The 15,710-nt window shown below is 51.2% G+C and overlaps 1 protein-coding gene across 3 annotated transcripts; it reads right to left on the bottom strand.

The window, feature by feature from the left end:
• Nucleotides 1–4,662: 4,662 nt before the first annotated feature.
• On the bottom strand, nucleotides 4,663–14,510 carry GDPD2 (glycerophosphodiester phosphodiesterase domain containing 2). 3 transcript variants are annotated; one of them, XM_008580745.1, is made up of 16 exons: nucleotides 14,151–14,510; nucleotides 12,355–12,468; nucleotides 11,983–12,086; nucleotides 11,568–11,661; nucleotides 11,311–11,370; nucleotides 10,879–10,977; nucleotides 10,606–10,699; nucleotides 10,314–10,459; nucleotides 10,104–10,186; nucleotides 9,841–9,991; nucleotides 7,973–8,194; nucleotides 7,612–7,760; nucleotides 5,794–5,941; nucleotides 5,583–5,665; nucleotides 5,315–5,343; nucleotides 4,881–5,225 (listed from the first exon to the last, which is right to left on the bottom strand). In XM_008580745.1, the coding sequence occupies exons 2-16, from the start codon at nucleotides 12,457–12,459 to the stop codon at nucleotides 5,173–5,175; spliced, it is 1,620 nt and encodes a 539-aa protein (XP_008578967.1). In that variant the 5' UTR covers nucleotides 12,460–12,468; nucleotides 14,151–14,510; the 3' UTR covers nucleotides 4,881–5,172. The 3 variants fall into 3 exon arrangements, with proteins under 3 accessions (XP_008578968.1, XP_008578969.1, XP_008578967.1); XM_008580746.1 differs by lacking the exon at nucleotides 12,355–12,468 and having other exon boundaries at nucleotides 4,663–5,225; XM_008580747.1 differs by lacking the exons at nucleotides 11,983–12,086; nucleotides 12,355–12,468 and having other exon boundaries at nucleotides 4,663–5,225.
• Nucleotides 14,511–15,710: the final 1,200 nt, after the last annotated feature.

Here is a 15,710-nt window from a genome sequence, read left to right as displayed (position 1 = left end):
GGGGGGGGGGGGGGGGTACCAGAAGATGAGATCAGAGATGTAACAGGGAACCAGATTATGTACGGCCTTGTAAACCATCGTAAGGATTTTGGCTTTAGTCTCAGAAAAATGGGGAGCCATTGGAGGGAGAACTGACATGGTGTGCCTTGGGTTTAGCAGGATTGGTCTGGCTTCTTTGTGGAGAATAGGCCACAGGGGGCAAGGGTGGAAGCATTGAGACCAGTCAGGAGGCTACTGAAGTGATCAAGCTGAAAGGTGATTGTGGCTTGGACCAGGGTGGTAGCACTGGAGGTGATGAGAAGTGGTTGGATTCTGGGTGTGTTTTGAAGGGAGAGCTGACAGGATTTGCTGACTAACTGGATATGAGTTATGGTTCCAAGGATCTTTTGTCAGAGCAACTGAAAGGTGAAATTGACATTGACTGACTGAGGCGAGGGCAGATTTAGGAGGGGTCATTTTGGGGGAAAATATCAGGTGTTCAGATTTGGACACATTGAGTTTGAGATGTCTATTAGACACCCAAGTGGAGATGAACATAGTCCTGGCCACCAAGGTGCTCAAAGTTAGAGAAATATGGAAATATGGAAGCAGATCATTACAATACCTGTGAAAAGTGCTATTTCAGAGGGGTGTACAGAAAAGCAAGTTATTAACTTGACTTGTGGGGGTGAGGGAAGAGGACTTAAGAAAAGTTTCACAAAGCAATGACATTTTTAGTTTGGTTCTGAAGGGTGACTAAGTGTCATTAGGTAGAAAAAAGAGAGAAATATCTCATTTTCTGTATTCTTAGACCCTGACACACAGTGATTGTTCAATCAGACCCAACCCAGTTACTAGTTGTGTGACCTTGGACATTAACTTCCCTGAGACTCAGTTTCTTTTTTCTGTGAAATGGAAATAACCATAGTGTTTTTATGAGTATTAAATGTAGAACACTCAGCACACCACCTGCTACCTAGTGGATTAGTGTTAATTATTATTGTTGAATGAATGAGTGAATGAATGAATGACTATCTTTCTTAATGACCAAATCTAGGCTAGGCTGGTAACCCAGGAGCTTAAAGTCTTCTATATGCTCAGCAGTTTGTCAGTAGAGAGTGCTAGACTCCTTTCTACATCCTAAAAGTGGCTCAGGAAAATAGCCCTTTGTAGCCTAGGCCCCCCGAACTGCTCTGATTAAGGAATAAGCATTGCCAAGTCTGGAGTGAATAGAGAGTCCAACTGCCCTCCCCATGCCCCCATCCCCTTTGACTCATTTCTTTTCTTCCTTCCTTCCTCCTCTCCTTCCCTCTCTCCCATTTTTTAATGAATCTGAGTAAAATCCCTTCAGATTCACAGAGAGCTGCTTCCCACTCCACAGGCTGTCTGACACTCAGACTGGACTGGGTTGACAAGCCTGGGAGGAGGTCAACAACACTGAGACGCTTTGACACTTAGCAAGGGAACTCCCTCCCAGCTGTTAGGGTTCCAGACTGAGGCCCCCAGGGAGACAGGCGCCCCCTACGGGCGGAAAGCAGCCCCACAACCCTATAGGTGGCTGTGGTTGCTAGGCGACCGAGTGGCCTTTGCTGAGACTGAGGCGATGGAGGAGTTGGAGAAGGGATTTGTGAGGAGAGAGACCTTTCACCGCACCTTCAGCAAATAGACAGTGATGGGGCAGTGCACCCACTGCCGTCTGATAATCTGGGCTTATTCTTGAAAACAGAACTTCACTGGGTGACCCCAGCCTATGTGTGTAGAGAAACTATCATCCTTGCCCCAAATGTGGTTTCATCTGGGGGCTGAAGACAGTGTCGTTGAAGGCAGAAGTTTCTGGTTTGCAAGGTGTTGAGGGGCACTGTTGTGGATGTGAATTCTTACTCAATGGGAATTCTAGCAAATTGGGTGCGGGTAGGAATTATTTTGTTGATTAGTCCAGTAAGGTATCAAGATTTACCCACCATTCCCAACGCATGCATTAGGAAATTCTTACTTTAGCCTATTAAAATAAAAAGGCCCCATGGGAATGGCAATATATAAAGGATTGTTCATACCTCACTGGGGACAAGTTTCTCAGTGGTTTTGCTGAATTAGGTTTCTCTACAGAGAAGGTAGAGATCATGAGGTCTGTGGACCCCTGTGAATAGGGACAGTGCCCAAAAAGAAGGAAAGAAATGTTAAAAAGAATCGGACAGTGGTAAACACAGAATTTGGCAGCTTCCTAGTTCTGTGTCGGTTTGGGGATCCCTGGCTTTGTGTTCCCTCTGTTAGGACCAAGCTTATGATGGCCTTTGGGGCCTTTGCTGGGAGCTTTTGATCCTAGCAACCTAGCATTCTGGCCCTAGAGTAGGCCCAGGCAGGCCAAAGCCGTGGCCACAATAACCTCTTCATTTGGGACTTGTCGCTTCCCCCTCAGCTGGTACAACCGAAGCTTCATTGTGGCAGAGCCCCAGGCCACGGCAAGCTCAGGGGAGAGCTGTGCCCAGTAGTCTTCTCATGCGCTTTCCCTCAAGAGTTTCAAGGTAGAGATACCAGGCTGAGGTAATTGGCTGCCAGAGAGCATCTGGCCCAACCACTGCCTCAGTCCACATCTCCACAGGGGATGATGGCAGGAGGGGGAGGCTCCTTGCTCCCTGTGTTTCTAAACTGAACTGAGCCCGGGCTGTGCCTCCGCTCTATTAATAGCCCCCTAGCCCAGCCTACTAGCCCCAAACCCGGATGCCAGGAACTGTGAGTCAGAAGCTAAAAATATCGGAGAGCAACTGCACCCGAACCCCAATGAGCAGCTCCCCGTGGCCTGCCTCCCTCAACTTTTTGTCAGTCTCAGTCTCCAGTCTAGGGCCTCATAGAGGTTAAGTGTGCTATAGCTGTCCAGTCCTCCTGGGAAGAGAGGGCTGTCTAGTGCTTCCCGGGTGGCAGGCTCAGGGCTGACTACCCAAAGCTAGGGGCTAGGAGCAAGGGGTTAGGGGATGGGGCTGGACGCTGAGGTTATAGGACTGGAGCTGTGAGCCTGGGAGCTGAGAGTTTGGGGCTGCGGGGGTGGAGACGCTGGAAGTCCTCAGGGTGAGGTGGAGAGGTGGAGGAAGAGGCTGCAGGGCTGCGAGGCTGGGCGAGTGGGAGGAGACAGAAAAGTAGGGGTGGGGGGAGGTACGTGCTGAGAGATGAAAGCCCGGCAGTACCTGACAGGCTGGGGGTCCCAGAGCCGAGGCCAGTGGTTGGCCTGACGGAGGGGAGGGACTGGGAACGGGGAAATGTAAGAAAATGCAGCTTGAAAAGGCAGCGTGTGAAGGAGACCTGCCCGGTACACGGCAGCGTGGACCCCCAAGAAGACTCGGACCAGCGCGGCGACCGTGTCGTTCACTCCGGATGCGCCTCCAACCGGCCCGCACGTCGCACGCCGGTGCCCCGCCCACCGCGCCAGCTGCAGGCCAGGTATGTCGGCGTGGACGGCTGCCTGGGTATGTATGTGCATGTGTGCGCATGGAGGGGGCGGGACGGCGAGAGAAGGGAAGGGGCGGGGTTCGAGAGGAGGAGGGGGCGAGAACACAAATTCAAACTCATCTCGGTCAATCCCGAGACCGGAAATGGCCAGGGGTATACTGGGTATTGTAGTTCCCATGGCTATCCTGCAACTGAGGGGTAGGGTCTTGTTCCGAGGCTCTAGTGCTGCCCAGGTCCCAGTCTGGAGAGAAAGGAGGAATCGAATACTGAACCTCCTGACCTTACCTGGCCTTAATTCGAATTTCCTCCGTGTGGAGACACGAACCAGGGCTAATGTCTGTGCAGTGGAGGACTTACGGTCAGCCACAGAGCCCACTCCTGTCCCCGTTTTTGCATTAGCCCCTCCCCCTTCTACCAGACTCCACATCCTAGGCCAGCTCCGCACTGTCCACTTCAACTGTTTAGCCCGGGGACTCACGAACAGCAAACACACTGGGGAACTTGCTCTTCGAGGGGAAGGCTAGGCCAAACCCCTACCCTGCGTGCAGCCCAGAGGAGCGAAAACTCGTGGAAATAGGACCGTGCCCTCTGAGTCCGGAGTCAAGGACATAAGTCACCAACCGGCCTGGAAAACAGGTGGTATTCAGCAAATACGTCATGGTGACGACAGACACGGCCCTCCTCTTGGGGCAGGTGACCACAAGGTGGAGCTACAACGCAACCTGGCAAGGCACGCCACCAGGAACGCCCCCCGTGGCGGCTACTCTCCAGCTTGCCTCTGGCAGTTCTTCATTGACCCGGGTGGTTCTCCTCCCACCTCCAACCCACGAATCTCCCCTTGATGATCCCTCAGTGTCGTGTCACATCCAACCCTAGATGGCAGATGCATCCTCCTCCCAGTCCCAGCGCCGAAAAGATTAGACTGTGACCAAATGGGAATTAAATTCGTTAAGTAACAGATTAACCAACAAGATACAGGAACCAACCTGTCTTGAAGAAAAGGCTGTACACAGCAAAAAGCCACCTGTAGGCACAAATTTACATAGCTAGGCCGGCCCGTGGCTCACTCGGTAGAGTGTGGTGCTGATAACACCAAGGCCCCGGGTTCGGATCCTATATAGGGATGGCCGGTTTGCTCACTATCTGAGCGTGGTGCTGACAACACCAAGCCAAGGGTTGAGAACCCCTTACCAGTCATCTTTAAAAAAAAAAAAAAAAAAAAAAAAAACATAGCTAGATGGGCTCTTTAGCTCTTACCCTCTAGGCAGGAAAGCAGCTAAAATTGCAAGGGTCAGGGGAGACAGTACACGGAGTGAGGATGTTGTGTCCATCATCTTACAGTTGTTCAGGAAAGGCCATTTTGTCATTACCTTCAGTCACTGTTCCAAGCTGTACCACCCTGACACACCCTGTGCCTTCTACACAAGGGCATGTGCACACAAGTCTGAGACATTATCTTGGCAATCTCTCTTTTGCTTCCTCTTTTCTAGTTTCATTTTGGGAGAAACTTCTCATGACTCACTGTCTTCCCAACCATCTCAGGTCAAAATCCCATGGGGAGCAGATTTAATGGCATGCCCACCATCTGGGCACAGGCCCCACCACATGGTTTGAAACCTCCTGTTGGCAAAGTTATCCTCACCACAATCCACTATGCCCAAGACATTCCACTTTAGCCACCCTCCTTCCCTTGCTGTTGGCCAATGCAGACAGGCCTCAGAATCCAGCTGATGGGGGGCCAGGGCAGGGTATTCACTCCCTTATGAACTTGTTGATCCTGGTCAGCAGCACTGCTGTCTCTAAACCTGGGGAGTGGGGGAGAGGGTGGGTCATCTAGGGAGCAAGGAGAAGGCTAGAGGAAGAGAAAAATGAGGTGAGGAGGGAAAGTTCTTACCAGTTCTCTCTCTCTCTTTAGCACATCTCCTATAGAAAGAAAAGCCTCCCATTGTGAGTTCAGCCAGCTTCAAGCAGGACCTTCCAACCCTGGGCCCCCCCCACAAACTGCCTTTCCCAGGTTCCAGCCAATATAGTGGTATAAGGAAGGGCCTGAGAATCTCAGAGGAGACCTCAAGGCACAGGTGGCACATATGAGTCTGAATCAGCCTCATCACCAGAGTCTGGGGAAAGTAAGAATCCAGGCAGCTGAGGCACAAAGCACTCACCCTTGGAGGAGGAAGGTCCACAGAAGCAGCAAGGTGGAGATACAATTGGCAATGATCCACATCATTAGATAGGTTTGAGGGGGCTGTGGGAATAGGAAAAGGCCCCAAGGGAAGTATATGGGAGGGAAATAAGTAAGGAAGAGAGGGACAGGATTAAGGAGAACCAGGGATGGGAGAAGAGGAAGAGGGGTGACAGTTACAGAGCCCTTACAATAAGCCAGACTGGGTAATGCATCTGCTGCATCAGTTGGCAGTCATTGGTGGTGACCGAATCCACCCCTGCACACCAGAGCAGGGAGAAGAGCCAGGGCTTGTTCACTACAAATAGGTTCACTGAGACATTATCCCGATGCAATGCCCTGTGGAAGTGGGAAAGAAACAGGGAACATCTAGAATTGTGGTGTATGAGGCATGGAAGGCAGCCCCCTGCCTGTGCTTGAATCTATAGTGTCACTGTCAAGGAGGTATCAGTCCTACCTTCGCATAGCAGCCCCTGACCAAAAGTGATTTTCTTTGCGTAGCCGAACTCTGTCTCCTGGTGGATTTTACCCACAGGTCTTAGCTTTGCCATCTGGGGCCACACAAATGTATCTCTCCCCTTTGTCCCATGATATCCCTTCAGAAGTCTGAGGAACAGAGGCTGCGTTTCCCTGAGCCTTCTCTTCTCCAGGTCTAACAGCTCCATTTCCTTCAATCTCTTGAATCTCTTGGTTCTTAGGTTATTATTTAAAATAATAATAGGTTATTGTTGAAGTCTCTTGGGTCCTAGGTTATTATTTCCTGCACCATACAAGCCTCTCTAATCTGATCTTACTCCAATTTATCAATGTTCCTTTGAAAGTATGGGGCTACCTCTGAACATGATATCCCAGATGGGCTTGGACCAGCTTTGAGTAATGCAAAACTATCTCCTCCTGCCTTCTGGGAACTATGCTTGCTTGTATGAAGGTAGCCCAGAGTCAGGTTAGCCTTCAGCAATGTCATGTCTCACTGATGACTCACTATGCACACTATTCAATCAAAGCCCTGGTTCTTTTCACACATGTTGCTGCTGATGCCTGTGTCTCCTCTCTTGTCTTTGTGCAACTGTAATTCTTTTGGGCCCCAAATATAGGCCTTTATATCTTTCCCTGTTGGATTTCATCTTGCTAGATTTGGCCTTCATTTTAGAGCATTTAGACCTTTCAGGGCTTTGATTCCATCATCAGTGTATTCATTACCAATTCATGTCTTTTGTAAACATGATCAGCAGTTGATATTGACCAGGACAAGACTAAGGTGAGGACCAAACCCTATGTCATGTCTCCCTTCATGGTGACAACTTGGGGAAAAGTCCTTGAAATACTTATCATAACTGGTCCATCATTTAGTTCACATTTTTCTATCTGACCACATTTTAAAGAGACCTTGGCAACTGTGTGCTTTGAAGTCCATCATGATTACTGGCTGGGTCAGCTTCTAGAGGCCAGCTCACATCTGGGACTCTCTCGCCTCTCTCTCCCCTGCGTCCATCCTCTGTTACACTGATCTCTTTCGTGTAGAATAAAAGCTGAAATCCATCTCATGGCCTACCCAATTTGGCCCCTGCCTACCTCTTTAGCTTCACCTTCCCTTTGCTCACTAGGCTGCTGTTCCTATTCTTCTGCAGCTCTTCTCATAGTTAGCTCCTTGTGACCATTCAGATCTCAACTCAGACATCACCTTTTTAACCATTCTTCCTAATGTAGCCCCTGTACTACATCTCCCCATTTTGTCTTTATAACACTTGTTAGTATCTAATATACATGTATTTTGTTTATTGCCTGTCTCTTTCACTAATACATAAATTCCACAAAAGCAGGGACTTTGTCTCATTCATGTTGTGTCCCCAAAGCCTGTAATAAATACTACCCGGTACATAGCAAGTGTTCAATAAATATTTGTTGTATGAGTGAATGAATGAATAAATAGCCTTTGCCCTCCGTGCATTGGTTCTTCTCTGCCATTAAGCCTCATGTGATCCCCTTGGTTACATTCCCCTAGCACTCACTTGATATCCAACAGTGGCAAGTCTTGATAGGGGAGGTTGAGAAACTGGGGCCTCTCAGTTCTGTTGCCTCCCTGCTGTCCATATATCTGGCGCATTCTGGGTGCCCGTTGTTGGACATTAGCCCGATCTTCATCTGGTAGCCAAAGGACCTGTGGTTCGGGGAGAATGGACATGAAGCTGGGGAAGACCTAAGGATTCCAGAGATAGGGGTGAAGGCAGAGAGGTTTGACCACAGAATGTGTTATGTGAGCTGGGGTGGGGTCCTGGGACAGGGGGCAGCCTCAAAATCATTATATGTCCAAGGGAATGCAGGGTGGGGAGAGGGGTCAAAGGAGGCCATTGGGAGTCCTGGCAACATCACCATGGCTTGGGGCACCCTTGCCCTCAGTACAGTCTCCAATGTCTGGTTCACAAAAGTGTCATAGTATGTGTGGTTTTGTGGAGGTCGGCGCAAGTCAAACATGATGGAAAGGTTGAGGACTGCAGCTTCCTTCAATAGCTCTTCTAATGCTGGTACTGTCTGATTCTCAGCCTCTTTCTGATCAGGGCCCGACAACTGCTTGGCCCCCCAAAAGGGCTGCCTCTGTAAGAAAGGAAAATTATTTCAAGAGCAGAAGAGACCTCCAGGCCTTCCCTCCATTCTCACCATCTTCACTCACATCCCCTACTTGGTGTCCAGCTTCTGCCCACCTCTGAGCCAGGATCTTTTTTCTCCAAACTGTGGCCTTCATCCAGACCATCTAATACCTTACTCTGTGACCTCCCTTCCAGTTTCCTAACTTCCTCTCTCCCACTACACCTTCTCTTTGGTCTCGCAGAGACCTCTGGGATCTTGACACTTTGGTTTCCTTCCAGTCTATCAGCCCGTTTCTGGCCACACCTACATCCCGTACCCACGGTCCCCATAGCTTTAACTATTTTTCCACATCACTCTCAACTCCCTTCCTGCCCCAGCTGCCCTACAACTCCCAAACTCTGATTCTATTCTACAACTGTTTGCCTCCTCCACCCTATAACTGGAGGCTGAGCACTGCCATAGGCACAGCACACCATGTGGACTGTCGGCATTATCCTTCCTCCCCCCCCAGTACTGCTTAGCAATCCTTTGAGCTCTTGAGTTACTCCCTCTCCCATTCCCCCTCTTTACCACTCTCCTCTCCTCCCCTAATTACCAATGAATGACCTCACCTCCTAATTGCTGACATTGATAAAGCTAGCTATCTAACACTTATTGAACACTTACTATGGTCCAGGCAGTGTTCTAAGCACTTTATGTGTACTAACTGACTTAATCCTCCCAATAACCCTACAATGTAGGTACTGTTATGGAAATTGAGGCACAGAGAGACTAAAGAATGTTGCCCAGGGTCACACAGCTAGAAAGTGGTGGAGCCAGGATGCCAGGGTTCAAACCTAGACATCCCTTGCTTTTTATCACTCTAGTGTGACATTGTATATAGAGTTAAATGAAAAAAAAAAAAAAAAAAAGCAAATTGCAAGAGTCTGTGAGTAATCCTATTTGTGCAAAATAAAATATTTACACAAACAATAAATATATCACTGGGACTGGATTATGGGAGACTTCAACTTCTAAGTTATTTCTCTGATGTTTTATTTATTTACTTATTTTACAACAAACATATATTACTCTTTTAATCAGGAAAAGAGGAACTGAAAAAAACAACTATCCTTTTAAATATTTTCTACCACCTAAAGTACACACTCTTGGGGCCTGGTATTCAAAGCCCTTCAAGACCAGTCCTCTGCTCCTCACCACTCCTGTGAATTGTATCTCCCAGTTACACTGAACCACTTTTTGTTCCTTGGAAACACACTTTCTTATACTTCTGGGCTTTACATGTGCTCCTTTCTCTGATTAGAATTCCCTTTCTCTGCCTTGCACATCTTATGAGAAAACTCATGTCATATGCTGCTCATGCATCCTCTCCTGTATGAATCCACTCCTGATCCTCTCCCACACTCACCCTGCCCAACAATGACTTTGCTCTCTCTCCTCTCTACCCAGGAAAAATATATTTATTGCTCTAGGTTTCTTCTTCTGATTGTCTGTTGCCTCGGCTCTTTCTTACTAGGTGGGAGTGACTTGAAGGCAGAGACTGTGTTCCTACTGCCCAGCACAAAGCTCAGCAAATGCTTATCAATGGAATGAACTCTGCCCTTTTTGAGTGCCCCTGCAGGTGGTTGCCTCTTCCCAGAAGCTGTCCTCACCTCTAGGAACCAGGCCCCAGCATTGAGTCTCTTCAGTTCAGCCCAGGAGAAGTCACTGCTGTGGGCTGTGATTCGGGCTGGAAACACAGAGGCTACATCCGTGGTCCTGCTCAGGTGCTCATCATGCATGAGGAAGGGGACCCCATCGGAGCTGAGGGCACAAGGGGTGTCTGAGGCCAAGCTGTGGGGCTGGATATAATTTCCTGAGCTCCCATGCTGTGTCCCTCAGCCTCCCAGGTCCTTTAAGCCCCAGCCTCTCTCACCTGACCATCACGTCGGTCTCGAATACGGCAGCTCCACATTCAGCTGTCTTCCGCAGGGACATCAGGGTGTTCTCGGGTGCCAGCTGGGAAAGGGAATTAGTAAGGAGGTAGCAGGAAAGGGTGGGAGCCTAGGAACTCACAGGACTGGCTGCTGTAGCCCAGAGGAGCAAACCCTCTCTCCCCTCCCAGCATTCTTCCCAACACACTCACCATGGGGGCCCCTCGGTGTCCCACCAGCCCAGGCTTGGGAGGTAAGTCTCTGGGTTCCATGATGCAGGGTGAGGAGATGCATAGGGGGGCCAGGTAGATGACCAGGGTAACTCCCAAAAATAGAAGCAGTAGCAGAATCTTGGCACCTATGGGGAGTGGGGATAGGCTTTGGAGAAAGGGCAATGGGGGTACTCTGGTGGCAGAAAGTAGAGTGCAGGTGCAGGGAGCCAGGCGGGTGGAGGCGGGTGGCAGGTGGTGGCCAGTGGGGGTGAGTGGGGGGTGGAGTTGGCACCTCTTTGGTGGATACGGTAGAAGATATCAGCCACAGTCCAGGCCAGAAGAGTGATTCCAGCGACTGCTCCAATATGAAGGAATGGGGCTGTGGCCTGTGGACAGGAGTTAGTGAGGGGGGCTCTTCTTCCTAGTGCCCTTCCCCCCCTCCTCTTAGGCCTGACTTTTGGAGTTCAGAGCTACCCAAAGTCTTGGCGGACCAGGGAACAAGACATGTTCTGGGGTTGGCTGCAGGCAAAGGCTCCCACCTAGGCACTGGAGATTGGCCACTCACCTGCAGTGATAGGCGTAAGCTATGCCACTCCTGCTGCCATTGGATGTCCAGTCCCACAAGGCCAGCGGCCACAAGAAATATAATGAGGAGCAGCAGCACCTGGGGGACCAGGGATGAATGGGGCCCTCTTTGTCAACCTGGGCTTGTGGTTATGTGGGCTGCCTCCTCACTCTATGAAGACAGGACTCTTTCCTCCTGACACACTCACTTTCTTTCACTCAACGAATATGACAGTACTTCAAAAAATTTGTGGAAAAATAGCATTAAAAGATAATAGGAATCTTTCCATGAACTTTTTGAAGTACCCTCATTTACTGGGCTTCAGGTCCTGGGCTTGACCCCAGATATATAAAAGTGAGGTCCTCAGCAAATAGCCAGCCAAGCACTGGGCCCAGTGACCTCCTCTCCCACTTATTTCCATCCCCACTCTACCTTGTGGAGACTGTGCAGGTGCAGAGGCTGTCCACAGAGCTGCAGAAGCAGGGCCAGGAGCTGGGGGCAGAGGGTGGTGGGACTTATGATGTGCCAAGGGTGGGGCAAGAACACTGAGGTGGGCTTCCCAGGCTGGCACCTCCCTCCTACCCAAGAATTAACCCCCTCCCCTCAGTGGCTAGGGTGAGAACAAGGGCATAGAGCTGAGTAAGAAGTAGGGACTGAGGTGGTGGTTAGCTCGCTGTCCCTGGACCCACCAGTAGCAGGGATGCATATGTGACCAGTAGAGAGATGACCAGCAGGAATGCCAGGGACCAGTCCATCCAGTGTCCCCAGTGGCGGAATAGGAATCTGTGGGAGGGGAGAGGGAGGTGTCCAAGTGGGGTAAGGGGTGTCAATAGTGGCCTGAGGGGAGTTAGGGTGGGTGGATCCAGAAGGAGGACTAGAAGGGAGTGAGGGAAAAGTCCTTCATGTAGCCAGGGGCTCCAAGGATTGGGGAGATTTCATGGAGGGAATTTCTAAGGAGGTTGGGTAGCAGGAGAATTGAACTTCAGGGGCTGGGCAGGGCTAGGCAATGACTGACAATGGGAGCTGAGCACAAGGGGTCTCAGGGTGGGGAGTAGGGTAACATGTATGCTGAGGAAGGCGGAGTGGAGGGGGTCCATGACACACTCATTGAAGTTGTGCAGGTCATTGAGAAGGATGAGCCCGATGTACAGCCAGCCCAGGGAGAGGAGGAAGGTGAGGAAGAGTAGGCCAAACCAGACACAGTCGCACTGCAAAGGGGCAGGAGAGAAGCTCACAGTCGATTCCCATTTCAAGCTCAGAGTCCCCAACAGACGGCATCTCAGGGGAGCTTCCTGCCATGCATCGGGCTACTCTGCTCTGGGGGCAGCTCTTGCTATATTTGAGCGAGTTTTTCTTCCTGGGGAGGGAAAGCCCCTTCCCCCCAGCTGCCGATGAGCACGATTGGCCTCCTTATCCCCTCAAATTGGTCTCTGCCTTCTGACTTCCAGACTCCCCACCTCCCCATCCCTACTCAACCTTGCTGGTTTGCATCCTCTCTTTGGGGCATTTCCTCCAGTGGCAGCTATACAGGCAGTGGAGGCAGCGGGCCCAGACGGAGCAGCATCCGGGGGACTCGGCCATGGTGAAGGCCTGGGGGAAGGGACACTCGGCCATCAGGGACCCTGGCAGAGGGCAGATCCCAGCCTCCCTCCCAGTGTATCTGAGAAGCCTGGGGGAGGGGCAGAGGCCTGGGCCGCTGTTCAGGAATGGAGGTCACAGGGCAGGCCCAGAGCGCCAGAGTGGATGAGGTGAGCAGCCCTAGCGCCAAGCCTGGCAAAGGGGGACAATCTCTGGGGTCTTTCCCTTTAATCTTGATACCTGGAAAGTCAGTGGGATACCCAGAAGGTCCAGCCTCTTTGCAGGCAGGATGCATACCCACTCTCTCTAGCTCTTCCCCATCCAGCTCTGGGGATGAAGTGCTTGCCCTGGGTGGGAACTCAGGAGAAACTGCCTAGGGTGAGGCAAACTCAGTTCAGCAAGTTGAGGCAAATCTGGCCAAGCTTGAGGCAGCCCCATGTTGAGTTGCCTTCCACACCAGGAAGCAGGAATAACCTGAAGCAGAGGTTCCAGTTCTGACCTGGGGCTAAGGGAGGCCCACCCAGTTGGCCAGTTGCTATGGATACAGAGATTCCACAAATCACAAAGCTCTGACTAAAAGATTCTCTGTGCCCATCTCCCGGGGAACAGGGGGCACTGCCAATAAGAGGAAGACTTGAGGGAAACAGGTTGCCTGGGTCACTTCCAGCCTTCTAAAGGAACCCTTTCTCTACCCCAACACACCCCCAAAATCCAAGCCCTCCCACCTCAGTTCTGTCCTTTTCTGCCCAGTCAGCCTGACATTCCCCACCCTGACAAGAAACCCAGTCCTGTCTTCTCCCTTTCAGGGGCCCCATCCTCTGAGTTAGCTTTGGTGAAAGTACAACAAATATAAGACAAAGGTGTGAGTGTGTAGCTGTGGTTGTTTTGGGGCAGGGGATTCCTGTGCCTTGTGCTTCTGGGTCTGGCTGAGAGACAGAACTGATTCCCAAACAGGGTTGGGTGTATGATTGTGACTCTACACAAGAGGGTGTGTGATTTGTGTCAGCATATGTATGTGCGTGTGCACTAGTGGCTGTCAGTACAAATGGGTTTCTAGATGACTTTAAGTATGTAAAGGAGCCCCTGGATACATCCAAAGTGTGTGTGTGTGTGTGTGTGTGTGTGTGTGTGTGTGTGTGTTCTAAAGGACACAATCCCTTGTCATCCGGGCTCCCTTGAGGCTGTGGAGTCTTAGGGGGGTGCACAGTGGCTAGGCCCCTGCAAGGAGAAAGGGTGTGGCTGCTCCTGAAACTGCCCTCCTTACTCTGTGCTCCTTGGGAAAGGAGAGTTAGAATAGGGGATGGAAGAGTGGGGGGCTGGAGCTGGTGAAAGGGCTGGGCAAAGGAAACCTCTTTCCTCCCTGAGACCCTTGCCAGGAGAAAAACAACCCCAAGGAAGGTTCCTGCCTCTGCCCATCCTGGGACTAGGTTGTAGTAGCCTGCCCTGAGCTCCAGTCAACACCTCTTGCCTCCCGTGGGCCCTCCCTACCCCTGTACCCCAGACACTGCCTTCCAGAGTCCCACCTCCCTCCAGGAGCTGTAGAATGGGATCAGGATCTGAGCAGCCTGAAAACCCCAAGCAGGGGAGCTGAAAGAGGTGCTGCTCAATTCCTGGCACAATCCCTGCCAGATACAGCCCGTCTCTGCCCCACAGCTCCCGTCTGTAGCCCCAGCCTTCCCGCGGCACCCTCACACCTTTTCTCAGCGGCAGCTCTGCTCTGCTCTGCTCTCTGTTCTGCACTGCTTCCCAGCTCCTCTCCAGAGTTGTCTGTCTCCTCCCTCTTCCAGTCCTTGGCTCAAGCCTCACCGGTCAAACAGGTGGCACTGTTGCTACCTACAGGAGGCTGTGTGGGTCCTCTTGGGAGGCCTGCCGCTGCTCTATGGCCTGGGCCCAGCTTGGGTGGGAAGATGGCAGGGAGGAGGAGGGAGAGCAGATCTGCTTCTCTTCTTTACTTGCTGGCAGTCAGGGGGCTTGGGGTGAGGAATTCCTTTGTGCAGACTTCCCCGTCCCTCTGTCCCTCCTCCTGTTCCCCTCCCAGTCACTGCCGGGGCTTTGTCCTGGCTGAGGGAGGCGAGGGCTGAGGGCACAGGCAGGCGGGAAGCTGGGGGGAGGTGACCACACAACGTTGCAACTTGGCAGTGAGGAGAAGGGGCCCAGCCAGCCCCCTGGAAAGGGGTGTGTGTGAGGAAGTCTAGCATCTAGTCTCAAGCTCCCTGGGAGTACAGCCTTGATTCATTAGCCTCTTGGGCTCCTACTCCCAGTTCTGCAAGGTGCATCTGTAAGAGATGTAGTTGCAAGCTACTTCCTGAACTCGGGGAAACACAATGCCCTGCTTCTGGACCAGGGGTCCCCATGGGCCTTGTGGCTCCTAGGTGACACTAGGAGCTCTCCACTTCCCCCATCACCCCAGTCAGGAGAAGCTGAGACTGGCATCATTTGTGCTGCCTTGTTCCCACAGCATCTAAAGTCTCTTTCCAAGAATCATTTGAGGAATGTATAGTATATTAGAGTCATAGGCTTTTGGAAGATGAACACACATTGTTCTGCTGATGCTGTTACTATAGCATCAGCAGGAGAGGGCTGGCTAGCAAGTTGTAGAGTCAGCTTAGCATTAAAGCACAGGATCTGGGTGGGATAAGGGCTGGGGCTGGCTTGATTGACTTCCCCTCTACATTTTGGCTGATGCAGTGACTTGAAGTCTGGGGACTAGTGCAGCATTGGTGGGAAAGGATGTCTTCTCTGAGGATAAGTCTGTTTACCCCTCACCCTCCCACACACTGGATTTCAAACAGCGAGAAGGAAGACTGGCTCTCTTATGCCAAGAGCCAGCCCCCCTCCCTCTCAGCCTTCCCATTGTATCCAGAGGCTCTAGTTGGCAATGGCAGAGGCTCCCTTGCTCCCTCTGCTTTAAAATGCAAAGAGAAGCAGGACTGTTTGCTGGCAGGAGGCCAAGGAAGGCTGGCAGGAGGCCAAGGAAGGCTGGCAGGTTACCTAGCCCTCTGCAGGCTTCATTCTAGGCAGGTTGTTGTTCAATTTCCTTTGTTTGGGCTCTGGTAGATTCTAGAGGAGTCTTGGTTTTTGAGTTCTTGGGAGCTTTTTTGGGAGGGAGGGGGCTGGGATTCAGAATGCATGGATATGAGGCCTGGGGCTTATGAACTCAGAAGGCTACAAGTCCAGTCAGCAGCCTGTGTATGGCATTCCAGGGCTGACCCTCTTTTAGCTTTAAGCAGAGATGGAGAACCATGATGCATAGT

The sequence above is a fragment of the Galeopterus variegatus genome, unplaced genomic scaffold, assembly GCF_000696425.1.
Source record: "Galeopterus variegatus unplaced genomic scaffold, G_variegatus-3.0.2 Scaffold2153, whole genome shotgun sequence".
In the NCBI taxonomy this organism is placed as follows: Eukaryota; Metazoa; Chordata; class Mammalia; order Dermoptera; family Cynocephalidae; genus Galeopterus; species Galeopterus variegatus.
The sequence above is the reverse complement of the archived record's forward strand: the minus strand, read 5'-3'. Positions and strand labels throughout refer to the sequence as shown.